At 37.2% G+C, this 27,986-nt stretch overlaps 1 protein-coding gene across 1 annotated transcript; it reads left to right on the top strand.

Moving 5' to 3' along the window:
* Nucleotides 1-572: 572 nt before the first annotated feature.
* On the top strand, nt 573-27,986 carry SELENOF (selenoprotein F). Its single transcript, XM_068406301.1, has 5 exons — nt 573-841; nt 3,113-3,280; nt 14,994-15,057; nt 24,486-24,535; nt 26,982-27,986. Exons 1-5 carry the CDS (start codon nt 773-775, stop codon nt 27,111-27,113), a joined length of 483 nt encoding a protein of 160 aa, XP_068262402.1. The 5' UTR covers nt 573-772; the 3' UTR covers nt 27,114-27,986.

A 27,986-nucleotide genomic window follows, 5' to 3' on the forward strand; every position in this document is an offset into this window, starting at 1 on the left:
GACCGACCGCCCGGCCCCGCCACCCCCCGCGCCCGTCACCAGCCGCCGCACGGCCGCTACAGCACGCCCTTCCCCCGCCTGCGTGCGCTGCTCAGCAACCGAACGCCCAACCGCGCGCCCGCCCCCCGCCGCCACCGCCGATTGCCGGTGGCGGGACCCGCCCCCGCGCCCTCCGCCATTGGGCGGTGCTACCGCCACCTCGCCTCTCCCGCAACTGGATTGGCCCCGCTCAGGCGAGACCCCGCCCACAGAGCGGTGACTCCTCCTCCTCCCCCCCTCAGCTCTGAGCTGCCGGACCGAGGCGATGTCCCGCCTACATGCGACCCTTTGTGATTGGGAGGCACTTCTTGAGGTCCCACTCACCTGCCCACCCTCATTGGGCACAGGCACCGCAGCACTGGAGAAAGGCACAATAGTATTGCTCAAACCGGCTGTCAATCGCCGGGTCTAGGGGCCTATATGCCCGTTTGCCGGTTGGCAGGACCTCTCCCGAAGGAGGAAGGACCTTACTCAGGGTTGTTCCCGCAATGCCTGACCAAGGCTGGGGAACGGCATCTTGTCTAGCCTCGCCGCGAAGTGCTACTTGGACAGACTAGAATAGCTTTGCTCTAGACTTCTCGCAGAAGTTCTGAGTGAGCTGTTTCTGCTTGTGCTGCCGGGGGTTGGGAGCAAGTCTATCCTCTCCCGCATCAGGCAGTGTGTCGGGCATCCGCGATGGGTGAGGTCCTTCAGCGGCCTTCGGCGACCCTGGCAGGAGCGTTCCGGCACCAACATGGCGGTGGCCGCCGAGCTAACGGCCCTGAGGCGTTGCTGGTTTTGGCTGCTGGTGGGGCTGCAGGCGGTGAGAGGCTGTTCCGGTTTATTCGCGCTCGGGGCTGAGTGCGACTGCGATTTCCTGAGAGAGAGAGCGTGTAAGGGGGGGGGGTGGGGCGGGAGTGAGACGTGTCCCATAGCAGGAGGCGGAGGCAGCAGGCCTTGCCCTGTCCGTCCCATCCCCGAGGCCTCTTCCCGGCCCTCGTCCTTCTCCCGCCTCCGTGGCTGCCTCTTTTGCTCTCTGTGTCGGAGCTGCTCTCTGCTTCTGCCTCCGTACCTCCAGACTGCGAGAGCCGCGTTGTGAAACCCGAACACCCCTCTGCCTTATCCCTCGCCTCGGCCCCGGTAGCCCTGTTAGCTCGGAAAACGTGGCGATCGCTGCCGGTGTTGCAGTGACTCTTGAAACAAGTTGCTTCCTTGGCCATTTTTAATGGGATTTGTGTGTTGTTATAAATCTGAGCTGGGTTATCCTTAGTAACAAAGTTAAGAATGGGTTTGGGAGGTGAAACTAGGTGGCTTTTGATTTTTAACTGAAGGTTGTCCTGTGAAAGGCTGTCCCTCGAGGTTTTCCAGACAGGTCAGCTTTGTCTATTGTACTGCATCTGATGCACTTAAAGGTCTGGCCCACCGGAGCTCCAGACACATGCGATTATACGAAAGACCTGTTAAAATGTTTCTCTAGTAACTATTAAGTACTTTTAAAAGCAATTTCTATCAATGCTGCATTTGCTTTAGTTTATTAAAATATTAAATTATCTAACATGAAAGCAAAGCAGTTGTGTAACATGTATTGTAGTCAGAGCTTTAAAGGAGAGCATGCTGCTGAAATGAGACATATCACTAGCTAAGTAGCTGAAGTTATGTTGTTCTGATGGGAAGTTAGCTTCTGAAATGTGAGGGTCCTTTTCTAATCTTAAACAGAGATATTTATTATAATTAGTATACTTGTTATTTCAGGATAGTGCAATAGTTACGGTACTAAAAATTGAGGAAAAATGCTAGGGAGAGCCAGTTTGTATTTTTTTTTTCCTTCCCTCCTCCCTATGGTTTTATTCTCAAGCTGTTTTGAGCTTGCTATGTGTATTTTCTACCAATTCCTAATCCGTAACATTTCCTATCTGTCACATCAGTGACGTGTCTTTTCTTTGGCTATAGGTTGGCCACTTCATGGGAGGAAATGGGTTTTGTCTCTACTTTTCTCATGTGTGCTGTATATATTAAATGATGGGTAAACATGAAGAGAAGTCTGATTTGCTGAAGGACAAACTCAGTTTTTCTACTTTATTTGCCTGTTTGGCCCAGCATAATTCTTCTGAATCTTGGTCTGCTATTATCCGGTCCAGTTTGCTGGTATCTTCTTACTCTTCCCTGAACACAGAGCTGCTTGCTGATTGTTTTGTTGGTGTTTTAGATGTGGTGGAGTTTGCCCGAGGTCTTTCACCCAGGCTGAGAAGCATCTGGGAAAACTTTCTCCTTTCTCTCCTTTCTTAATTTCCTTTCTTGCTTTTCCCTGCCCAGCACACAGCTGGAAGGAAAGGTTTTAAGCTAGGATGTGAGAAATCCCTGTGTAGGGAAGTGGGAATGTGAAAACAAAAACCAAATATCATTTAAGTGCTGGGATAGATAATAAGGTTGTTTTGACTGCTCATTAAAAACAGAACTGCTGTTAACACAGAAGCCATGTAATTGAGTTGCCTATTTTAATGTATTACTAGTAAATCAGAATTGCAGGTTTTTATCTACACTTCCACTTTTAGTATGCGTTTTTCCTGTAACATTAATGCAGACATGAAATTAAAATCCTACTTGTATGCCTTCTTGAGCAGTTTGGTCCGTTACATCACTCCCTGGTTGTGCTTTTCCTAAGCTTAGCTGTTATACTTATTTTCCAAGTGTGTTCTTGGTGATACGAAATTTACTGAAATTGTTTTGTAAGAGCAGGCTTTAGAGAGTTGTTGCCTTGTGCATTTCAGCTGGTTCATTACGTTTGTTTGGTTTTTTTCCTTAATTTGGAGCTAGCAATAGGAAAAGAGTAGAGTTGTCAGAAGTGTATATAAATTAATTTTGACAGGTCTCCTACCATGAAATATCCATATTATGAGTGTCTAGAATTCGCTATTAATTTAAGACCATTCCTCAAAATAAGGCGGTGTTTTGCACTTATGGGCAGACTGTTAGGTGTTACTGTAAAACGGTCACAAGAGACTTAGTTGTTCTTCATGATCATTAAAGCATTTAAAGCCTTCCTTTTTTAAACAACTAATTTAAGATTAAAGCATAACATTGTATTGCTTTTCAGATAAGTGTATATGGAGCACAGTTGTCATCAGAAGCTTGCAGAGAGCTGGGCTTCTCCAGTAACTTGCTTTGCAGTTCTTGCAACCTTCTTGGGCAGTTCAATCTGAATCAGTTGGATCCATTCTGCAGACAGTGCTGCCAAGAAGAAGCTCAATTGGAAACCAGAAAGGTGGGTTTTGGGCCAAATCCTTTGTGGAATAATTTAACACATTATGTTATATTTATGAAACTTTTCATTCTAAAAATACGTGAGAATCTGGATTATAATCTTCAAGAGGAAAATGCAACATTTCTTGATAGTCCAATATATACAGGGTCTAGATTTGCAGACCTGCAATACTGCTTTAAAATAATGTCCCTGTGTGAGCGGAGGAACCTTTGGTTCTATGACAGCCTTTCTCTAGTGTGAAGTGATTAATGGGAGCTATGTCCAGCTTCTTTAAATTGAAAGAAGTATGGGATTTGAAGAAGGCAAAAAGAGACTGGTGTTCTTGATCGCATCTGTTGCTTGGTCATGACCCATGGTGGAATGGACAGGATAGTTCAGTTCAGTCTCTAGGGACAGAAGGCTGGTGCAGCCGTCAGGTCTACTTCTGAAGCAGCACGAACCTGACAGAAGCGGGACTGCTCAACTCCCTTCTGCAGCGGTGAGAACAGCTAGGTTCTAAAAGCTAGAAATATTGGGAATAACCCTGCTCAGAGCCCATGTTGTGCTTCAATCAGTTAGGCTAAGGCAAAACCTTTCCTTTATCTGTAGTAAGTATCTGTCTTGCTTAAGGTACATCAGCCAGGAAGAATTTTTTAGATTCTTGAAAAGAATACATGCTTTCAAATATGTTGTAGCTTATGAGTATTCTAGAATACATTGAAGACCAATCAATTATCAGGAAAGTAGAGATTTCAAGGAGAAGAAGAGATGCTGAAATTACTTTTAATGGCTCGGAGATGGCTAAATAACTGACAATATGTTATTAATGACAAAATCTAGTAGTTTTCTCCTGTCAACTAAATTCAGCATAATATTAAAAAAAAAGTCGGCCTATAATTTTTAACAAAATCACTGATTATTGTTAGGTACAATATGTTAAATATCAAGAAGCAAGTGTTTGAGATTTGCAGAGAATTAATAAGAGTAGTTCCTTAATACTGAGAGATTATTAAGGTAAGAGGTAAGACTGTACACTGTGTTGTTTCATATACTGACAAAAGAATGCTTGCAGTAATATTTCAGTACAATCCTTATGCGACTTGATATCTAAGACTTTTTTTTGCTAGATATATGAATCTTATAAAGGAAAGTTTGTCTCTGGAAAATGCTCCACTTCATATATATATATATATATATGTATATATACACACACACACACACACACATATCTATACATATACATACACACACACACAAAAGCTGAAAAGTTTCAGAATAAAATCTAATAAAATATACTAAAAGGGAATGGAAAAATAGGAAAGGGTCTCCAGCAGTGCTGCTGTTGTGTACCACACCCACTAACAGTTGTGGTGGCACCAGCAAGGCTTCCTGTCCTCACGTAAGGAGTGGATGCTTTTATTTGTTGAGGTAATATTCTTAGTTTTGCCTCAGTGTGCATAAGATGTAGCACAAGAACTTGTGGAGCAGGATAATTTCTGTTGTCATTTGTTGGGAAAATAAACTAGAGTTATGTAACATTTCTGTCAATGTGACTTCTGAGGGGGAAAAAAACCTGTCTTGATCAATTTATCAGTAACTTACTCAAGGACATAACTTAGTTTGTATTGTAAACACTGCATTAATAAAAACTGGATCAAACAGCAGCATTTAAATCAATAGATATTTTTCTGATTATCCCGAATCAGACCTAGATTTTACCATGTGGATAATCACACTTCTTGTGTAAGACTAATCAAATGCCATTTTGTAGTCAGGGTTTTACATTGTAAATATTTTTAGTCTCAAAACTTTTTCTATTTTAGTCAGGTTGAATGTAGTAGAACAAATAGCATAGGGCTGGACAGGGACTCAAGGTTGTTTGACAAATCCCTTCACAGTGAACCAGAATTTGTTGTATATTCATAGGAATCAGGAGATTGTAGATTATAAATTCTTGGGTTTTTAGTCTTTGTGTTGGCTTACCCAGTTTCATTTTCTGCTTGTGCTTTGCAGTAAATATGAACAATTTGCTGCTATGGCACAATTCAATGTACATTTTGATTATTATTTTCTTTTTTCTTACTTCTGTGACATTTTTGAAGAAATTTAATACAAATGATACTGAAGGTTTGGAGCTAGCATGTTAAGTATTGACTTGAATTATAGGAGTGATTATGATAGCATTTTCACATCCAGTCTGAATGCAGACTTACCATACTGTGTGTGTGTGTATAGAAATATTGGATTGTTCTAACATTATGGTTATACGGTTGAGTGCTAAATTATAGAATCGTTTCTAATATTCTTTTGAATGCTGTTTCAGAAGGTGGAATTTTTTTATACTGTTACCACTGCTTGGAAATGTGTATTTTGGATTTGCTGATTTTTGTTTTTTTTTAAGCTTGTACTGACTAACTTCACTTGAAGACTAGACAGTGGAAAGCTAGTGTTGGGAGAAATGACCAAATATTATCTTAACAGATTGTATTCAGAATCATCGCATTTTGGATTGACTTGTGTTTTCACATAGTGCTGGTTGTAACAGGTGTCTGTAATTGAGCTTAAGATTTTACCCTTACATAAAATTTAACAATCTAATTTATAGTAGCTTGTTGCTAAAGTACTATTTTCATGATATGAATGCAGAATAGAAAAACTGAATGCTACCTTTTGCTATATTTTTTTCCCTTTTCCTGTTGGTTTTTTTTTTTCAGGTTACCATAGAAACCTTCTTTCTAATGAAAATTTGCTAGTTGAGAGTGAATGGATGTTGAAAGTCTTAAAAGTTTTTTCCTTACTCTCTTGCTTGAAGAATTTTTTAATCTTGCTTTTAAAACCTGCATCTGGATGCAAGATGTCCGACTTGCTGATCAGCAGCCTTATATGTTGCTGAGTTCCAGAGCAGTGGTGCTCTGGGTTTTGCTAATGCTTTGACTACATGCTTGACCATCCTCAAAGTACATGAATCTTTTATTTTTCTGAACCATGATTCCAGTACATGACCTGGCTTGTTCATTATGTGAGCAGATACTTGTTCCCATCATGTGACACAGCATGTTGGTAGTCTGTGCTACAGACAGACTTGCGAACTATTAGAATTCCAGGACAGACTTCAGGATTTTAAGTTAATTCTCCTTGTGGCAAGTGTTAGAAATAGATAAAGCAAGAGTCAGTTTATTGCATGACTTGTGCCTGAGTTTTAAATGAGAATTTAATATTAAAGGTAAGGTGATAGCATGTGTATCTGAGAATTTTTGTGTATCGTTGCTACTTTTCACAAATGATCTGTGAAATATGCCCAGTTTTAAAAATAGTTTGTGCTGCATAGCATCAGTGCAACCTCAAATGAGATGTTTACAGATTTCAACTGTTTCATGTCCTTGAAAGATATTTATTAATCCTGGTCTTGTTATTGGTCCAGTATTCTGTGAATTGACATTGCAGAAAATAGCTGTGAGGTACTCTTGTTACCCAGTCTTTACTCTTGCTCTTGTAGGTGCTGACACCTGTCCAGTGAAATACTTTAATTACCTCATAATTGTACTGTGGGTAAAATGAAGAAATTATTTTGGTTATTGTCTCTTCTAGAGACTTTGTATTCACTTTCAGACTAATTCAGAAGCTAGCTTAAACAGTATTGCTTTAGACAGCTGTGAGTTTTAAGCCTCAGTCTGTCAGATGCAGAGTACTGCTGGTGTGTAAAACATAGAAGGATGAAATGGAGGTGAAGCTAACTGTGCGTGAAATTGTAGTAGCAGGAGAGATTGTCCATATTTTGCAGTAGCTGAAAATAGCCGTACTCCATCTGCAGCTTCACGTATGCTGTGTGATCATTTCAGACATAGCTATAAGCATATTCCATTAATTATCTATTATAATCTTAGATGTATCTCAACAATATATACGTGTCAAAATCCAAATTGATTTTAAGAATCAACTCTGTGATGAGATTTGCAATACATTAAATTTCACAGTTGCACTGTGCAGTATTGCTACAACCCTTAAAAGTCATCAATATTTCTAAATGGAGCTTTGAAGTGTATTTTGCTCACTAAGATGTGTTGAACTTCAGTATTTTAAATTTCTGTTGTCAAGTATTTGTCATGTTGTGTTGTTATGGTGTTTGGTGAATTAGATAATGTGAAAGCACAATTTGGCCAGGAAATTTGAGACATGAAAATGGATGGTTTAGATGGCAAGTTGTCATGGGTAACATCACATGTGTCTATCATACACTATTTCTAAATAGTTTGATTCTACTGTAAAACAAGGCAAACATAAACAATACAGAAGTCTATATGCATACTTTTAAAGTTACACAGAGATGGGTAATAACTGCTCTGCTCTACAAATTTAAGCAAAAACATCTAAAATTCTGAGATTTTTAGCAACTTCCTTGTGCATATATTCATGGTTGTCAAAATGATAAGCTGTCAAAGAATGGTTTAATAATGTATTGGAATACCTGGCCACTGCATTGCTAAGATAATGAGAAATCTAGAATTATTTTTCACCAAACATATACTAGATGTAACAATCTAAATAACTAAAATATTTCAGAAACTTGAAATGGATTATTGTGCTGTAAGAGAGGAGGTTTCCAACTTGATGTTCTTCCCACACGAGTAAATATGTTTCCTTTCATTTTGACATGAAAGGATTGTGAAATATTAACCTGAAATAAATGTGGGCAGCTTATACTTTGGCTATTACTTTTACCAAAATATCTTAAAGCCCATCTTAAGGTTGCTTTACATTCAGACTCCCATTCTACGTCCTACCTGAACCTAAAATTATTTTCGGTATTTATGACTGCTGGATGAAAGTTAACGCAAGTCTACGGACATAACCTCATTAGCTGCAGTCAAACAGAATGGATGAGACTTAGAAAATAATGGTATTTAGTGACCTTTAAGTATTGTGTTTTCTCAACATTTTGAAAAATGCTGAAAACAGAGAACCAACTGGGGAGAAAATCCTAAGAATGCGTACTAAAACAGTCTGGAAAATGGGGAGAAAAGTCAAAGCACAGCAAAGGAACCTTTCCTAGAGTTCTGTTACAGATTTCCACCAGCCAGTCAGATAAGCATGTCTTCATTGCAGTTGGATTCATCAAAACATGTGGCAGCTAGGCATGTTGCAGACCTGTTCTCTAGTTGCTGCCTTGTACCTGGTGCTGTACTTAACCAGGTTCTTTGGCATTTCTGCAGAAAGATCATACCATGTTTTTGCTGCATCAAGCTGAGATTCTTTTCCTTGCAAGTACTTAAAATTGTGGGAAGTCATTTTAAGACATGAATGATTCAGCGTGTTTCAACACTGCGAAACCACAGAATTTCTAGTCTGTTGAAAGTGAAGCCTGGGCTGTGACGACTCCTTCCACGTCAGCCACCTGTTTCTGCATAGGATCTCACAATTTATGAGACACTTTTGTGGCTGAAAAATACAAAGGTGAGGGATGATATGCAAAAGAAGAGTGAATTATGCCTATTTAGCCCATGTAACAAGTAGCTGCTAGTGTTCAGCTTGGTCTGTTTTGAAGAAAAGATGACTCTTACTTTCACTGAAAGGTAAAAAATATGCCTATACAAATTAAGTTTTCTGTAGTCTACCTTATCTGTCACTCACAACAAAATTGTCACTCAGGCCTTTAAACATTACAGGGTAGGAGATGAGCATGTATGCAGAAACCGTTCCTCAGAACGGGTTGTTTTCATCTTAATGGATAATGCTTATATTCTCCTTATAATGTAGTTTGACTGTAACTTAAAACCAGTTCTTTGGGTGGAGTTAGTGTTAGACTCCTCCTGGAAATGAAATAAATATTTAGTGTTATATTAGTAGTAAACATGTCCACTGTAATTATGACTGCTACTTTTAATAAAAAATCAAATATAAAGCTCTCTTAAAACGCCACCTCTTTACATGTACAGACCTTATAAATGTGCTGTTATGAATTACAAGGAGGAATAATGTGACATTCTTGTTCAGACTTACTTTTTAAAACTCAAAATGGTTTACAAAATTCACAATAATTACTGAAACTAGAATAACTTGAAATGCTTTTAATGCTTTAGGCTACTTTTGTGTGACCCAATTTAGTTTCATTTTTCAGGGTTTTTTCTTTTCATTTCACTAATTAAAGTGCTACACTCAAAAATTACTGTTGGCTGCCTGCTTGTTCTGCCAGAGGCTCTTAATATGAATAGTTCCAATGAAGCAGTCTCATCTCTTGGCTTTTAACTTGGGTAAAAATAGAACTACTTAGAATTCATTGACATCTCAATGGTGTAATGTAAGTCTAAGTCATATCAATACTTGTATAAATTAATTAGAATTTTAGTTTACTTGTAGTTGTTTCTCAAAAACCCCAGCTTTTTCTGTCTTTTGATGTGTTCTATGAAGTCCTTTGTCTGCTTTGTAAAAATCAAATTGTGCTTTTACATAGCTGTACTTCTTAATTCTAACATGCTACATAAAAATGGTTCATGTTTATTGTTTTTACCAAGTGTACCTTTTAAAAATAGCATAATTCAATGACAGCATATTTTATTTAACACTCAAGTAAATAATCAGAACTCTGTAATTAAGGCTAATATGTCAAATTATCACCCTTCAAAGGTTGCTTTTAACTAAAAAGTGTCCCATACAGTTCACAGAGGAATAATTTTATGGGGAATATTGATAGGGAAGTTGGGGAATTGAGATGATTGTGTTCTCTCTAATTGAGAAAGTCTCTTATCAGAGTACTGTTGCTTCAGATATTATGCACAGCCATCCTTGTACTAAAAATGTACTGAAGTGGATGTCTTTCTCAAGAACTTTGCCATGTACCCTCTTTCCCTTCCTTCTGTACATGATGTTATCAGCAATGAAAATTAATGTTGACAAACAGTAGTCCTAGATAAGGAAGATGTAGCTAGCTAGTCAATGCCTGAGACAGAAATTTACCATCTTTTGTTTGGATCAGATTCACCAAAGGCTCATCTCTGTCAGATAAAATACATTATCTGTCTGTAGTAGGGCAAGCCTTACTTATGGAAGACCTCTTTCTAGTCTTATCAGTGAAAAATAAAAGGTTAGGGAAATTATAAATGTGAATTTGCTAAATGTTATTGATGTGCATCTGTGCAGGTGAAGGGAATAGGTTGAGCTAATTAAGTCTGACCTCCTTCATCTCAATAGACATCTAGATAAAATACTGGCATTTGACTCTACATTTGTTGAAGCAACTTCAAAAAGTACAAAGTCTCCAAGTTACTTAAATGCAACAAGTCAAATAAATAGTTGATGAGTTCCATTCTCGATGTTTTCTTTGCAACTGTTGTAAGATGCTTTCTTTTTTAATAAAAGCACAGATTCTGGAGAGTAAGAGATGTTCAGGGATTCTACTTCTAGAGTTGAGTAGAGGGTTAGAGAAGTTAATTGGACAGTAGATTCCAGAATTGGAGCTTAAACTGTTAACTTTGTCTCTACTTTTTAGCTTACATAATTCTGCTCACTAGGTTCAAGTGAGAGCCTGTACATAGGAGCCCTTTTTCTGCCACCATTCTCGTCTATTCCACTTTGTCCCCTACCCCCACCCAAATAAATTGGGCATTCACACCACCTAATCCGTGCTACAGCTCCAGAGGTCTAAAGTTGATAGCTGCTCAGCTTCTGCATTTTCCCTCTCTCCCTTGGGCCAGATCTCTTGCTCACATGACCTTGCACCAAACCATTTCAGAGAACAAAGTTAAAAAATAGTCTGCCAGGAGCTGAAGTTGTTTTGGAGCTTTTTGGTGGTTGTTGGATTTAAAGAGCAAAAATGTTTACATAATACTGCAAGGAGGAGATTGTTTAACACCAAAAATAATACACTTAGATGGATGACATATTTTCTATATACTGAAGATTGTAATAGTAATGCACAACTATGTTACGTACATACAGAATAAAAAAGTTTGATCTCCTACTCAAAGTTCTGAAGATTTCCAAAGATACAGATTCTACAACCTTTTGTAGTGAATTATTTCAGTGCTTAAACACCCTCATTGTGACTTTTTTTGCCACCCTTATATTCAGTTGGAATTTCCTTCCCTGCAAATAAATAGGAGCTTAGATTCTGCTTCAGCTTTGTTCAGAGGAGTTTCCCTGTAATACATAGCGCTAATCACAGGAACAGCACTAATTGCAATAACTCTTATTTGACTGACTCTTTGTTTCCAAACTCTTAAGAGTGAGGCATCTCCCTTCACAGGATAATGAGTTTGAATGGGAGCAGTTTCTTTGTTGCTAAATTTACTGATGACATCAGTTCTGAATGATGTGTGTGTGTAGCAATGACTTTATTGGCTTTCTGCATTACAGAACAGTAATTCATAATGTTCCTGGCAGTGAGGCTTTCTGACTGCTGTCTGTTAACCCACAGATTCTTGCCCATTTTCTGTCTCCAGGAAAGGGGAAGACAAGAGTGATCTTGAAAACTTTTGTCCATACAAATACCCTGCATTCTCCGCCCCCATAGAAGAGAAAATATTTTATACTTCATATCTCAGTGTATATTCTTTTATTTTAACTAATCTAATTTTCCAGCAAAAGTAACAAATGAATTGGAAGTTGTAAGAATTTAGGAAAAAGCCTAAGAAACTTGCACCAAAATCTGTTTTATCTAACACTATTCTTATGTAATTGGTGGTGTATTCTAATTACCACTTTCCTTCATCATTAAAGCAGATGTGACTGATAGTGTGGTTTTCCTCCTCTCGGTTGTGAAGAGCCATCTTCATTACATCAGTGTGAACTATTACAAGACATTCGGGTGCTTACAAAAAGCATTTGAATGAAATTTAACTCAAGTTGATGCTTTGTAAAAGATAAGGGAAAAGTTCAGATTTTGTCACAGTACCCTTAGAACGCATACTATTAGAATGTTTTTAAAAAAAAGCTAAGTTATTTTTATAGATGCAGACATGAATCAGCCTGGAAATCGTAACAGCACTTGTTGTGGATGTTAAAATGGACACTAGTAATAGTTTAGAGAGTATTTCATTGCTTGTACTAAAGTTACTTTCGTGAGCACTAAAACAAGAGAAGCATTATTTTAAAATTAACTAACTTATGAGTTAAGCATTGTGTAATGAACTGACTTGTCATGTTTGTGTGCCTTCATGCTGAGTGATACATGTCATTCTTAGTAATATTTGAACACAGTAAATGCCTTCACAAGGAAGTTTGGAGGACATCTGCTCTGGACATGATGGGATGGTAGTAGCAGTAGATATTAACAAGTATGCTTTTGTTATGGGCTAAATTATGCAAATAAACCTGTGTTTCTTGCAAAAGACACCTTTGTTTAGAGTTATAAATGAAGCCAATAGATTTTTCTTTTTTTTCTTGTCTAGCCATCTAGAGAGCAGCTGTTTGTCCCAGCATGAATCTGAACTTTTTTGTACCAGCACAGTTGGGCTTCAGTTATGGCAGAGTTATAAGCTCAAAATATAGACATTAACGATTGAGCTGTTTTCTTTGTTAAACTTTACTTCTATCAGATATTGGCTAGGAGTTAGAATTTGAGAGTAGTTTGTAATTACAAGATGTCTTACATATTTTAGATTCCTACAGCGATCTTGTTCCATATCGTTGGAATGTTCAAATCCTTGTTTGAAAGGGAGAAATAAACTGTAAGAATTATTTGCAGTAATGAGAATTGAAAATTTCTCATTGTACTGTTGTCTTAAATTTGTGTGTACTTAGTTCTTTATATGCATACATCAAATAATCGGTTAGCTAGATAGAAAACGGCTATTTATTCCTTTGGCTGCTTCTTTATACTAACTTCTTAATAGAAAAATGCAGATAACTGTCAGTATCAGAGAACCAGTATAAATGTTTAGTTTGCACACTCACTAATACACTAATATCTAAATCTAGGTTTGCTGATATAATTGTTGTTGAATGTTTTTAAAGACTAAGGAATGGAGACAACATAAGTGAAGTTTATAATCTCACTATTCCATATTTCCTCCATCTTTGTAATTACTTCATGTTTTAAGTCCAGAGGAACTTTACTTATGCAAGCTAGTATCTGAGCTGTTTATCAGTGCCTTTTTTGAATTAAAATCTTTATTTGGACAGTGAAAAAAAGCTTCGAAAAAATGTGGTATTTTTGATCTCTCGATTACTGTTCCATAGCAGTTCTGGGTTTTAACAGTCAAATCTTAGTTTTTATCTTAAATCTAATGTCTAGTTGAAAATGCAAATGTAGTTAAGCAAATTTCTGAGATGCTGTTCTGAATAGATAATGCAATGTAACATTTTTAGTTCTGTTTCCTGTGGAAGTAATGATTACTGATTAGTTCATGTCAGGAAAGCAGTTGTAACTTCCCTGCAAATGATTAGAGTATTTCTTATGTTCTCATTCATAATATTTAGGCAAATATTGAGTTGGATCTGAATTTAGAAGATTCATATTCTGAAATGAAGATGTATTCCTGGCTGTCCATAATGCCTACATAGATAGGTGATGAAGTGTTAATAAAGTTGTCTTTGACATTTCTATTGTATCTTGTGTGGTTTGCTTTTATGACTTGTCACTCCTTTTTCAGAGGGGTTATACTCATTAAATTTCGTAGTGAAGAATTATTTTTAATTACATGTATTCACAGTTCATATTTTAAGTGAAGTGTGAATTTACTTTATTTTAGTAAGGTGGTATTTTTCCATGTCCTGACTTGCACATTTGTTATGAAAACACTGTCTATAAAAGAAAATGACAGCAAAGGTCTTAATTGTTTATGGAAGGTAATGAATTGAATTAAAAATTTTTAACTGAAGCTCATTTTGTCAGCTTCTCTGTAAATGGTGGGGTTTCAGGGTGAGAAGGATGTGATTTGGTATACAGGATTGACAACTGTGTAAGATTAAAATGCCTAACTTTACAGTATGAAGTTCTATTTTAGTAGCTGGAAAAATCTGTTTTTAATTTTTATTTAAGATTCAGCAAACTATAGAATCATTTGCATGTTGCTAAAAAAAAAACCAAAAAAAAGTTTAAAAACATGTGACAGTATACAAGATCAATAGGTTTTTTATTTAGATACTACATAAAATTGAAATGAACTTTTATTTTAAGAACATTGAATCTGAGTATCTTGCATAGCTGACAGAAGTGATTGACATCTAAGTGCAAGCACCAAAGTTAGCCCAGCCTGTATATTTTACTTCAGCTAAGTCCTGTTATTGTGATCTGTCCTCCTTCTTCAATCACAATTAATTACGATAAACTACTAATAGTTAGCCCAAATGCGAAGTCCAAAGTCCAAGCTAGGTTTCAAATGGAAACTAAAACTTCACTTAATGAGACTTTTCTTAGCATCTTTGGGGCGGAAGAAATAAGTTTTCCTATTCCTAGTCCATAATTCCTATTGTAACGTGTCCAGTTGCGGGGTTTTTTTAAAATGAAGCTTTGCTTCTACAAACAGCATATCTCAAATGATCTTCTTTTTCCTGTTTTTATATTTTTAATAAAATGAATGGAAATCATCATGTGCCTTGAGTGAACAGTCAGTTGTTGCATAAATCAGAGACAGATCTGGAATTGCGATTCTATTTAGGATCTTATTTGTCTGTAGTTACCATCAACACAATAGCTTATTATTGCCTCAAAGAAAAATAGTTCAACAGATAACACACCATAAATAAACTAGTAATTTAGATTTTTGACACCATTAACAGCTTCTGTTTATTATTACAGCTTTATGCAGGAGCTGTCCTAGAGGTATGTGGATGAAAATTGGGAAGGTTCCCTCAAGTCCAGGGTGAGTAAAGCCACTATTGTTCTTTCAAATACGAAATACTGTCACAGCTGAATGACAAAAGTACTGCTACAAGTAGTCATAAATTTTGTATATTATATCAGGAAAGTTGCATTAACCTGAGACTCATGGTACTGGTCTTCAGTAACTGATAGATGACATTATATTGTGTGCTTATGGAACTACTTTCTCTTCACAGATCCTGCAGTGTAATTGTTTTGTCAGTGGATAATGACAGTCAACCGAAGTGAATGGAATAGAGTAGTGTAAAAGGAAAATCAGTGCCATCAGTGCGTGGTGGGAGGAAGCTGCAGGAAAAACATCTGTGAGAAATTTCAAACTGGAATTTTCTCAAAAATGGAGGAAGAATTTAGGTGATAGCAGTACTTTTTTTTTTTTCTGTAATGAAGATCCTAATATTGTACTTTGGACTTAGAGAAGAAAGACTAATCTAGCTTTAGACATAAAATTGCACAAACAGCATGTCTCCATCTGCCATGGCCAGCATTAATACCTCCCTGTTTGAAGGCTGACTGACAAGTGAAAAAAAGGATTTCAATACAGGTTACAATTAACATAAGTTCTGCTGCTTTAGACCCTCTCCTGCCACCTCTGCGCACACAAAGTTAAGTTACTTGACTGACTGCAAGACCAGAGCAAAGCTATTTTCTCTTTTCCACTGTTTAAAATGCCAAAACAAGAATTGTTTAAATGACTTGTCCTACTACAGGGGCGTGAGGAGATTAACTTTGTTAGCACAGGAGTCCATATTATTTCCATGACCACTCAAATTTAGCAGACATAAAAACATGCCCAACTGTTGTTGCCCATTCACTCAGCTTCTTTACGGTTGTGAATCTGTAGCAGTTAAGTGCTTTTGTGAGCTATAGGTTTGAAGGAAAAGGTCAACCTATTAGCCTAACTCCAGCTTGCCTTATTTCCTCAGTTATCTTCATGTGTAGGTCCTAAAAGGGAATGGCCCTCAATTTCAGCTGTGTGCACACCATGAAACATGTTTCAAAAGCTTACAATACAAAAGGAAAAACTTGAAAATTATAAAATTTTTTTTCCTTTCAATCCTTGGTTATCTAACCCTGCTCACGGATTTATATTGCATTAATCATATAGCTTGCTTTTTAAAATGACTGAATAAATTTCAGTGGTTTTTCAGTAGGTTCTCTGTTTTGACTACCACTTTTTTTGAGTACAGTAAGAAGAAAAAAAGGACTGACTAGTGCACTTAAAAATCTCTTTTTGCCTTTTCATCATCAATTTCTGCAGTTACAGAATCTAAATTTAACTTGACCAAATTTACTGCTAGGGTATTAGAACAGGTTGGAAGATGGGATAAATTTTAAGAGCATATTAGCTGGTATTTGTCCTCACATTAGTACTAATCTCAGAATACTTTTACTTAGATTTTCCCCTTGATTTTAACTTCTACCAGAAACACTATTTAATGTCTCCATCTTAAGACATTAACATTCAAGAAGTGTTTTTATTTCAACTTTTCACTTGGATGTTCTCTATGGAAGTTAGGTTGCCTGAAGGTCATGCTGCTGCTTTTGAAGCATTGTCTTTGTAGGCTTCATTGAACTGTGTAGCCTGTCATTGGCAATGTTTCATTGCAAATAACTCTGATTCCTTTCCCATAACTTCTGCTAGGATTTTGTTTGGGTTTGTTTTTTTTTTTTTTTCAGAATATACGTAAAATAGCACCTCTAATTGCAGGACTGTGTATGTGCTAGAATTACTTGGATTAGTATATGTTACTTCTGTATCTGACCGTGAAGTCTTCACCTTTAAGTACCTGTGTAAATTGTTCTGTCACTTGGCTTACTCCCACAGACTTAATTTGTCATGGACTACTTCTGGATTATATTTTATTTGGCCAAAGGATGAACAGTGTTTTTTTTATAATGAGATTCACATCTTAAAATAGTTAAGGATTAAAATCTGTTGAATTAATAAAGGTTTGTAAAAGTTACATAGTAAGGAGCTTACACAGTTGGAAAAAGCTTTGTGTTGCTTGTGGTTACCAAATGCAATATTCTATGGTCCTGTATCAAAATTTCTATCAAAATTACTGGTTATATAATTTTTGGCTACAAATAGTTGCTGAATACACCTGTGTGCCTGAAATGTAAGACTCGTTACATACGGAATATATTTATAGATACTGGTAAAGCAAAGAAGTGACAAGTGATGAAAAAAATCTAGTCGTCAGCAAGATTATCTCAATCTTAAACTGAATGTTACTCTTTGTAATATCATAACTACTAAATGCTTTTGTGAATATGGCCAAGGATGTCTATTATGTTTTTCAAATACAGCTTCTTTTAATAAGTCAGGTAACAGACCACATTTCCGTAAGTCTCTTTAGCAAGTTCAGTACTGAAATATTTTTCTTGTTAAGTTGCCCTTAAAAATAAATTGCTCCACTATAAATGCTGTACTGTAAAATTAATTTCTATATTACATATATTTTGAAATTGTTCTGTAGAAAACTGTTCTTAAATATTTATAATTTAAAAGCACTCCAAAGTAGAACATTGAAAACGTAAGTGACAAGATTCACAGATGAAGCGATATCTTATGATACCATATAACACAGAAAATGTGGCAGTTTTTGGCTGACATCCATAAAACTAAGGCTCTGAAATAGAATAATAAATTAGCTGGGTCAGTGATTAATCTAGCATATTTGTTTTAAGTTGACTTTTCAGTGGCAGACGTGTTCTGTTCTTGATGAGATAGGAGATCACAGTGTCTAGACTCCTACATTCTTTCCAGTTAGTTTAACAAAAACTGAATTAGGCTGGCGTTTTTCATTGAACATTTCTTTCATATTTCTCTGTATTCTTTTTGTTCATTCATAGAATAAATCTCACCTCTCCCTGTGTGACTTTCTTAGTTAAGAAATGGATGTGCTCCCAGTAGATCTGTTACAGAAACAAGGTCCTTAATCCTTGAACTCACACAGTATACAACTACATTAGATCCTCTGACTTCAGAGTCAGTAAGGACTCTATTGCCCAAGTTGTGCAAGTGTGAGGGGGAATTCTTTTAGCTGCTAAAATGTAATTTGTTATGGGATTCTGTTTTTAGGTAAGATCACTTATTTCCTGGTTATTTTAATCTGTAACTCTTAAATACTGGTTAAAGAAAGTTAGGAAGTTATATTAACCTTAAATCTTGCATTGGTAGAAATGTTAGTAAAACTCTTGTTAAGAAATCGTAGAGGTTTGGGTTGGAAGGGATGTTAAATATTATGTAGTTCCAACCCCCCTGCCATGGGCAGGGACACCTTCCACTAGACCAGGTTGCTCAAAACTGCATCCAACCTGGCCTTGAACACTTCCAGGGAGGGGGCATCCACAGCTTCTCTGGGCAACCTGTTCCAGTGCCTCACCACCCTCACAGTAAGGAGTTTCTTCATAATATCTAATCTAAATCTACCTTCTTTGATATGATCTTCAAAATGTAGGATATTGTAATGGGAGACGTGTCGTTTTATCATAATCTTTTGGAAACAGATGATACACAAACTAAAACAATACTTCTTTTCAGATTTAGAAATGTCTCTTGCCCTACTGCTGCTACAAAGTACCCTGTCTGGTTCTTTGTGAAGTTTTTTCTTCAGGCTCAATCAGAGCTCTGTCTTGGATTTGCTTTTGAAAGCATGTAAGTGCTTTGTATATAATCATGAACAACTGCATTGTAACTTGATTGATAGACTACAAATAGTAGTTATTAATGTGCCATATGAATTCTTAAATCTAAATTCTTATCTCAAACTGAGGTCCCCAAAAGGTAAAGAGCTATAGCCATTAAAATGTAAATGAGCGCTTGATGTCTGCTATAGTTCTGTTTTGCTAGGCTCTCATGGTATCTTTTTGAAGCAGGCTCATGTGATCTTCAGAACTGCAGAGCATGTATTTGTCCCCAAAGCAAATTCTTAAGAGTCTGAGGAAAAAAGAAATTAATGCTTTTGGTTTGCCTGTATTCACAGTAATGTACACATTCATATTTTTAGCAAATATTGCCAGTTGTCTTAGCAATGTTTAGATATTTGTGACACAATTAAATGTTGGGTTTTCCTGTCTTCATAAAATATCAAGGTTTAACACTTGATAATTATCAATGCCTCAATAAAACCATAGTTGCATTCGAGTTCATTTTGGGTACAAAACGGTCAAGTCCTTTTTGCCTTTTTTTTTTTATGTACAAATCTGTGACATTCTGGACAAACTTGTGTTTCTAGTAAATTTTTTTTTTACTTTCAAACTGCTTGTGTGTAATAATTTGGGGCCAAGTTAAGCAAGCCACCCCGTATTTCATTGGTTTATGCCGAGTAATATTACATTTACTTTCTGTATATTGAAATTAACTCAGAACAACTATTTATAGATAATCTTAGATGTACTTTAATCATCCTCTTGTGTGTTAGTACTAAATCACTTCAGTTATGTCCTATAACATATTTTGTATACCTTTAGTCTTTCTTACTTTTGAGTTTTAAAAATCAGTTATATATGCTGCATTGAGTTGCATGAAGTACCATGCTACTATCTGATAAAATGTCTTTTGAAAGATAGTAATAACTCATGTACTTCCTATTGCTAATTCAATGTATGAAACATTTAAATGCATCACAAAAAGACTTTAAATATTTCTCTAAAAATAGATCATCCTTTATATTCATTTTGAAACATTCCTCCTTACTCATGAATGATGATGGAAGCATTCCTTTCTGATGTTGCCCTCAGAGCACTAACAGTTCTTTGCCCTGATCATGGGCTCTTTTAGTGTAATACTGAGGGACAGGAGGGATAGTCACCTTCATCAAAAAAGTATGCTGTTGCTTTTCAGTGCACAATCAGCATTTTTGATGAGACTTATCTGTAATATGAAGCTGTGTATCTGTACACAGCATCAAGAGTTTAGAAGAAGCTAAAGGGCTCTCTTTACTACAAAAATAGCATAAACTGAGAAGGGTATGTCCAGTTTAAAAAACTGGGTGAATCCCCATAGGCATACATAGTCCTCATAAGTGTTACAACAGTAAGCAATGGAATAAATCTAAACTAAAAGCACAGCTTTTTAAATAACAAAAGGATTAGAAGTTTGAACAAGTGGACTTCCCATTACTGGCAGATACTTAATCACATCAGATTTGTGCTAGAAGACATGCTGTAGCTCACCAGGAGGAAAAATTGTGCAGTAAAAACTTACTGCCAACCTTGTGCTGAAGATTTGACTAGTTCTGACTTGTGCTTTTCTGCCATTAAAATCTGAAATAATAGAGACAGTAAGGTTTTTTAATCTCCTCCAGGCCTTTGATTTGAGGCCATTATAATCCTTCTGATGTGTGTAGAGACAGACAAGGTTAAAAATGCTTGTCTGTGTGCATAGTAGTTTTAAAACTAGTGTGATATTTTACTGCCATTGTATACTGGCTTTCATTGAAGTATTAAGAGATAAGTTTAATTTTTTCTCAACATCATTTTGTATTTTTTCAGTTACAGATCAAGCAGAACATCTTTGCTCCTAAAGCAGGAATCTAAATCATGTGAATATTCCTGAATGTCGATAGCCTTGGTAGTCTGGATCATGCCCTTAATGCTTACACAGGAGTTATGGCTAGCATATAGATCTGCAACTCTACATGGAGAGATGTGGCGTCATGTCCATTTTGGGTCAGGAAGTTTTCTCATGGTATATTCCACTGTACCTCAGAGAATAGCACAGGTGTGTGCATACATATACATAGACTTGCTGTTTGGGCATGAGTGATTCTTCAATTCCTTAGTAATCTCTGGTTAGGACTCTAGTCTTTAATTCCAACAGACTGGTTTTCACGGCCTTTCTCAAAACAAAGAGGTGTTATATATCAAAACAAAGTGACATTACCAGGATAGCAGTGAGTTTCTCTGTCTACTGCGTTCATAGGCAGAGGCTGCTCTTAGGTCTTTAAAAGCACCATTCAGTATTACCTCTCTTCACAAAACAGTTTGGCACTGGGCAGGCTTTAAAATGCCCATACACACCTGATCCTTTTCTCTGACCTTTTAGTTGTAGTTGATTGCATGGCAATCAAGCCTGCTCAGTAGGCTCACCTCAGGGTTGCCTTCAAAGGGAAAGCGTATGCTTTGGTATTGCACATGTTTTATAAGAGCATTAAGGTGAAGTGATTTTCTTAACGTTATATGAAAGGACAGTTGCAAAGCTGGCAGTAGAACAGCTCTGACTTCTGGTCTGGTGTTTAATTCACTGAAACATAGTGTCATGGCACCAGGCTCAGAGTTCATCTTATGGAAGTCAAAGTGGAAAATGCCTTCCTCGCTCACCCATGTTGGATTATAAAAATGCTTGTTTCTCTGCAGTGTGTAATTTCTAAAGCTGCTACAGGGAAAGGAAAATGGGGAGAGAGGTAGGATTTTAGTATTCACAGAATCACAGAATGGTTAAGGTTGGAAGGGACCTCTGGAGATCATCTAGTCCAACCCCCTGCCAAAGCACGTTCACCTAGAGCATGTTGCACAGGGTTGTGTCCGGGTGGGTTTTGAATATCTCCAGAGAAGGAGACTCCACAGCCTCCCTGGGCAGCCTGTTCCAGTGCTCTGCCACCCTCAAAGAAGTTTTTTCGCATATTTAGATGGAACTTCCCATGTTTCAGTTTGTGCCTGTTGCCCCTCGTCCTGTCGCTGACTACCACTATTCAACCTCAAACTATTAAATAGTGATGTAAAGGTGTGCAAGTAGCCTTCAGACATAAGATCATAGGAAGCAACAATGTTGATGTCAGGGTATAAAGGAGAAACAGTTGGGGCAGTGTTGAAGGTGGAGCATGTGCACCACAGCCACTTGTCCCAAAATGTGCACTGTAGCTGCATCTGACTGCCTAACACCATCAATTCCATTCAAAGACTGTTTATTCAACTTAGGGCATGATTTTGTGAAAAGAAAAAAGTGTTTGATGGGCTAATCTGTATTTTTAATGCATGTCAGTGTATTAGTTTCTCACTTTAGCTCCCAAAATTGAGAACATACAAATTAAGTTATTTGTACAGTGAATGTTTTTTTGTTGCATTGCAAATTCAAGTGACTAATACAGAAGGTCCCTGTGATCAGCATTAGAAATAAATATGCCATTAACAGAAACCAATTTTGTTCCAGCTGTCTAAAATATCAGGAAAAATGTTCTGTAGTGCTTCAGCTTGCAGAGGATTTAGACATTTGACATTGATAGAAGTGTGTAATAGCTACTTTTGAAGGGACAAAATGTAATACTGCCTATAGAATACTTTCTTCTTCCACCTTATTCCCATTTTATGCAAGCTTGTTCAGTCCAGGTTTGTTCTCTGCAGCCAGAGAACAGCCACTCATGTCCAAATGAGCTTTCATCTGTCACTCAAGTAACAAATTCTCCACCTGTTACAAGCTTAAAGTGCTGTAACCTGAGTTAACCCCCAAAGGCTATTCTTTAATACAATGGAGTTCCACAGTTCAGATTTGCTTCTGAAACTTTATCCATTTTACTATGCTCTTTTACCGTTTTTCTTTAAGTTTTGCGATTAAAGTTACTCACTGTACTGACTGCTTCTTACAGCCTCCTTTTCATACAAAGCTCCAGAGACTGATTTCAGCTTTAGATTTAAATTGGGAAAAATGTGGAGAAAATTCCCCATGAAATAGTTCAACGTGCTGTGGACTTAAAGAACGAGAAACATCTTTGCCACTTTTTTGCATGTTACTGTTGATGACAGCCATGACAATTAACAGGTCACAAGGACATGGGAAACACTGATGTTGAAAATTGTCTGAGTTTAAATCAGAATTGAATTGCAGTATGTGGGCAAGTACTGGTTATTCAGTGCTATTTGAAATTGTTATACAAGTACAGCTTACAATACAACATTAGTGTATAGTTCTGTAGAAAGAATGAAAACAAGCCTTATTTTCTTCAGGGTCTAGTGTGTCTGGCAGCTCATGGGCCATTGGTATCTTTTCAACTTGTTTATACTGTGCAGTGGTTGGTGCAGCAGGCAGAGTGTATGATTTTGCTCTGTACCGGGAGCACAGTGGAAGAGGGAAGAAAATAAATGCCACTCTGTATATACATACTGAGAAAGTGTTAAGGTGACTATCTATGGTAATATGAAGATAGGTGTAAAGATGCCAGGGGACATCTTTACAATTACTGAGGAAAGCACTACACTTTGTGAGGCAGTATGAAACATTAGTCCTCAGGTTGCACTCATCTCCATGCAGCAGCTGGATGCACTGCAATTTGTGAGAGATTTATTGTTGTCTAACCTTGAAAAAGCAGCTTTAACATGCAGCTAGTATCTCTGTAAGAGTCGGTCCATACTGACAGGGCTCATCCTTGGGGAGACTCTACTGACATACTACAGGAGTGTCCTGAATCCACTTAATGGCAGTACAGATACTAAATTCAGCCTTTAGCATAACCTGAATGTAAGAAGGAGGAATGAAGACTATGCTATTTTCTAAATAAATTTTACATACTTTTAGAACTCAGGCATTCAGGAGGCTGAAGTATTTGGAAGTAGGGGATTACGCTCACACTTTGTCCTGAAATAGTTCATGTCGTCTTTTCTTTTTAAAGTTAATGTTAACACAAGGCCTGGGTTGTGCTGTAGGGTTACGGGGACTATGGTGCTGTTAATGCTTGCTGTTTGCTGACTAGCGCTTCAAGTGAAGAATTGTTCAGCAGCAGCCCACCTCAGACCTGAACTTCTCTCCGTGTAGCTACATGACAGACCACCATAGAGTCCATCTTAAAGCTGACTGCCTTCAGGAGTGTCAAGGGAAGAGGAGATACCAGCTTCTCTTCTTGTTTTCTGTTCTTATTTTTGTGCTGTTTTTTGACATGCAATCTCAGATACCTCTGCAAGACAAGATTGTCTGTCTGGTTTGCAAGAATAACACCTCTACCCACAGTTTCCTCTGTGCTCTTTCAGCCGCACTGCTGCAGCTTGTGTGGAGCATGCTGATGGGATGCGTCTTGTATTTAGCCTCCCTCACAAAGCATATTTTCAGCCAGATTTTGATCACTCTAACGCTTTTCCTCACATTTGCGTATCGCAGCAGCATATGGGCCAGTCTACTGAAGACTGTCAGTTGTACATGCAGATAAACTGACTTAGACAGTTGCACTAGTGTTTGAAGAAAATCAAAGCAGATATGAAGCTTGTTTGGAATACTAGCAAAAATAAGGTGTTCCTTAGGCATAATAGGTTTAGTGTTATTAATTTTGTGAGGATATTAAGAATTCTAACATTAAAATACCTTCTAAAGCATCATTCCAAAAGAAATAGTTCAGGGAATGCTAGCTTGAATGTAAATGTCCTTTATGCAAGTGGAGAAGAGTTTGATTTTCTTTCTTTCTTTTCTCCAAACCGTAGCTTTTGTCAGGAGCGATAAGCCAAAACTCTTCAGAGGACTGCAAATCAAGGTGAGTAGTAACCTGACTTTTTTATTTGGTATGTTAGGAAGAATTAAACTTGGTGGAGATAGTCCTACTGTTGATTGTTCCTTATTTGCTGATCAAGTAATCCTTTAGCGGAGGACACATATTTGCATTGCCTGTATAAATCTTTACAAGTTCCTGCTGCTAATATTAATTGGGTTATTGCGCAGTAACTGTTTGGTACCAGGTCTTTGTTGTTGTTGGGGTTTTGGGAAGTTTTCTTGTTGTTTCTTTTTAAGACAAGAAAAAAATGTATTGGAACCCATAAGTAATAGCAGATGGCAAAAGAATATGAGGAATGCTTGCATTCAGTCCTTACTCTGTGGATACCTTGGATTTACTCAGGCTTATTCTGCCATAGTTTCCTTTTCTTCTGTTCTGTTCTCCCCTCATTTTCTGATGGAGCTGCCCTTTCCAAACATCCAGTGATTCTCAGATTTTTCTCCTCCCTCTAAGAATTTCCTTGCTATGTTCTATGATTCTGTTTTTCTATATAGTCTTCAAACATCCAGCTTTATGGAAATGTATATACTGAATGGTGTTTCTTACGACTTGTATATATGCAAAGCTGCATAAGCTGCACTGCCTTAACATCAAACAATTATTTGGCTTCAAGATCTAGTGTAAGACTTCACCTTCTCTTAAAATCCTGTGTGAACTTCCAGTGTAATTCACAGATATACATCTTGATTCTCACATCTTGTGCTCCCATTTCTATTCACCAAACGGCACCATCTGGAATCACTTCATAGCTATGCATGGCTGCAATAAGTGATTTGTCTTCTGAGCAGCAGATTCCATCTAAAACAGATTTCCTCCGTCTCGTGCATTCGTGTCTCTGTGTGCTCCAATTTCTTTCAAAAGCTTTATCTCCTTCTGCATGTCTGACTGTTTCATTTTTATTTTAAACTTTGTAGCTGTATTGAACATCAAAGCAGTCTAGACTACAATTGGTACAGAGCACTACCAGAAAAAAATTAGTGCAAATGGATCTGGTATTTATTTTACAAGACTTTTGGAAAATGGATTAGAGATGCCACTAGCTTCATTAAGTGAAACCAACTAGGTTAGCTCAGTAGGGTAAAGTAAAATACTGCTGGGGAAATCTTTCTGTAAACTTAAATAGTTAGAGCCTTCTAATACTGTTAAAAGCTTTTATTTGCATTACATATTTTGTGACTTAGTGAGTCCTCAGAAGCATTAAAGTATTACGTTACCAGCAAAGCCTAGTAGGCACAGATACAACACAGGAGGAAAGAATGTGATTACGTTAGACATTGGTAGTAGAACTTTGAGCTGTTAAAGTGACCAGAAATTTCTAACATGTTAAAACAGCTATTGATTATATGAGAAAAATCATTCAGCTGTTTGATTTAAAAATCCAGCTTTGGTAACTTAAAACAGTTGAAGAATACCATCTTTCAAAGCTAGGCTTATGGCAGTGCTCCCCTGCACATGCGTTAGCTTGTGTAGTGGGCCATGGAGAACAATAGATGTTTCTCACACACACACCTCCTTCATTTGACTTGTTCCTCCCCTTTCCTCTCTTTGACATTAAATGCAAGTCAGAAGTCTGAACTGAAGCTGTTTCCTACTTGTTTTACTTAAGGCAAGTAACTCTGTTCTGGATCTCAAGATAAACATTTACTGCTCTTAATGTGTTTAAATATCCTGTGAAATGAGGCCTCTTTGTCCCTTATGCTTCCTTCTTTCCTCCCACCGTCATTCCTTAGGACTAGGCAGGAAAGCATCTAATCCAGAGCTACAAACACTGGCCAACTGCTGCTGGTGGAGTGTGCAACCTACAGTATCTCTCTGTCTTTAAAGCTTCAATACGGTGTCTCCCCTCTTAGCAGTTCTTCCTTTGCATACATACCTGCACACAAACTCTAGCCTGGAACATCTACTTCTCCTCTGAATCTGGACAGTAGGTGAAAAAATACTGGAGGAGAGGGGTAGCATCATAGGGGAGAACAAGCTGAAAGACTGATCTCATACGCTTAATTTGACTTTTATAGATCTGTTTTCTTCAAGAAAAGTAGAATACATTGTTGTTAAACACTCTAGTAATGAAATTCATAAAATCAGAACAAAATACATGGCACTGGAATATTTATAGCATTGAGCATTGTCAGGAACAACTAAGCTTGTCTGTTTTTCAAGAATTCTAAGCTTTAAAAAGTCAAAGCTTAGGCTGACTTTCTTAGCACAAATTGTATTGCCAAAGTTTGCCCAGAATAATCTGATTTAATTTAGTGCTCTGTTCTTAAGTGTTCATACTTCATGGTGTCACTTTTTTTGACTTTTTACTATTTTTGCTTTGACATCTTTTAACTGATTTAAATCAATTGGAGGAGGAGGAGTGTTAATATGGAGAATGCATTTCCCAGCCCAAGGTAACTGACTTTTTTTTTTTTTTCCCCCCCTGCAGTATGTGCGTGGTTCTGACCCTGTACTAAAGCTGCTGGACGACAGTGGGAACATTGCAGAAGAACTGAGCATCCTCAAGTGGAATACAGATAGTGTGGAAGAATTTCTAAGTGAAAAATTAGAACGTCTATAAATCATTGCGTTCAGTCCTCTTTCCTTTTCATGTTTTGTCATGGTAATCTTCTCAGATGTAGTGTGCTACAACTGAAGAAACATTCCAGCTTCTGTATTAATTTTAAAATATCTGTCGTGGTGTACTAAACATCTTGTAATTAGAAGGGGAAGCTTCAGCACACATATCTGACAAGCTGACAAACAGAATAGCTTGTCTTAATATATTTCAGCTCTTAATGCATATCACTAACAAAATGCTTTGTTTCAAAATTAATTATGCAAATATCAGTTTGTTATAATTCAACCTATTTTTGCAAATGCTCTTAAAACTGAAGAGCTTCAAATAATTGAAATGATTACCATGCTTTGCATCTGCTGCTGTTTATAAGAAAGTCAGAACCAAATGCAATGTACTATCTCCCAAAGAAACTTGACTGCTAATGCCCTCTTCTTTTCTGTATTTGAACTGTCCTTTTTATGAAGGACACTTTTGTTTACAGTGAGTATCTAGTTCACAGGTTTTCAAGCTGATGGAGGAACTCATGCTCTGGTGCTGTGAAACATTTAGTAAGTACACTTTAGTGAAGACTACATAGAAAACCTCTGAGGTATATGGAAGTCAGATGTCAGGTGTGCTTTACGTTAAGTGTTTTACTTCAGAAAACACGAGATAAGTCTTGAAAAACCTTTCCTTCTAACTTTCACAAGTTTATTGGAATTCTGTTTATAAAATGAATTTATAAACTGTTCTTTTAAAATGTACATTTTTCTTTCTCAGATGAAATTATTGCAACAGGGAATATAGACAGTATGTATGGTAATTAGTCAAATCCATTATGACTTCTCAGTTTTTTTCCACTTAAGAGTGAATAAATATGGTACGCAAGAATAA

Source organism: Nyctibius grandis, chromosome 8 (assembly GCF_013368605.1).
Source record: "Nyctibius grandis isolate bNycGra1 chromosome 8, bNycGra1.pri, whole genome shotgun sequence".
Classification (NCBI taxonomy): domain Eukaryota; kingdom Metazoa; phylum Chordata; class Aves; order Nyctibiiformes; family Nyctibiidae; genus Nyctibius; species Nyctibius grandis.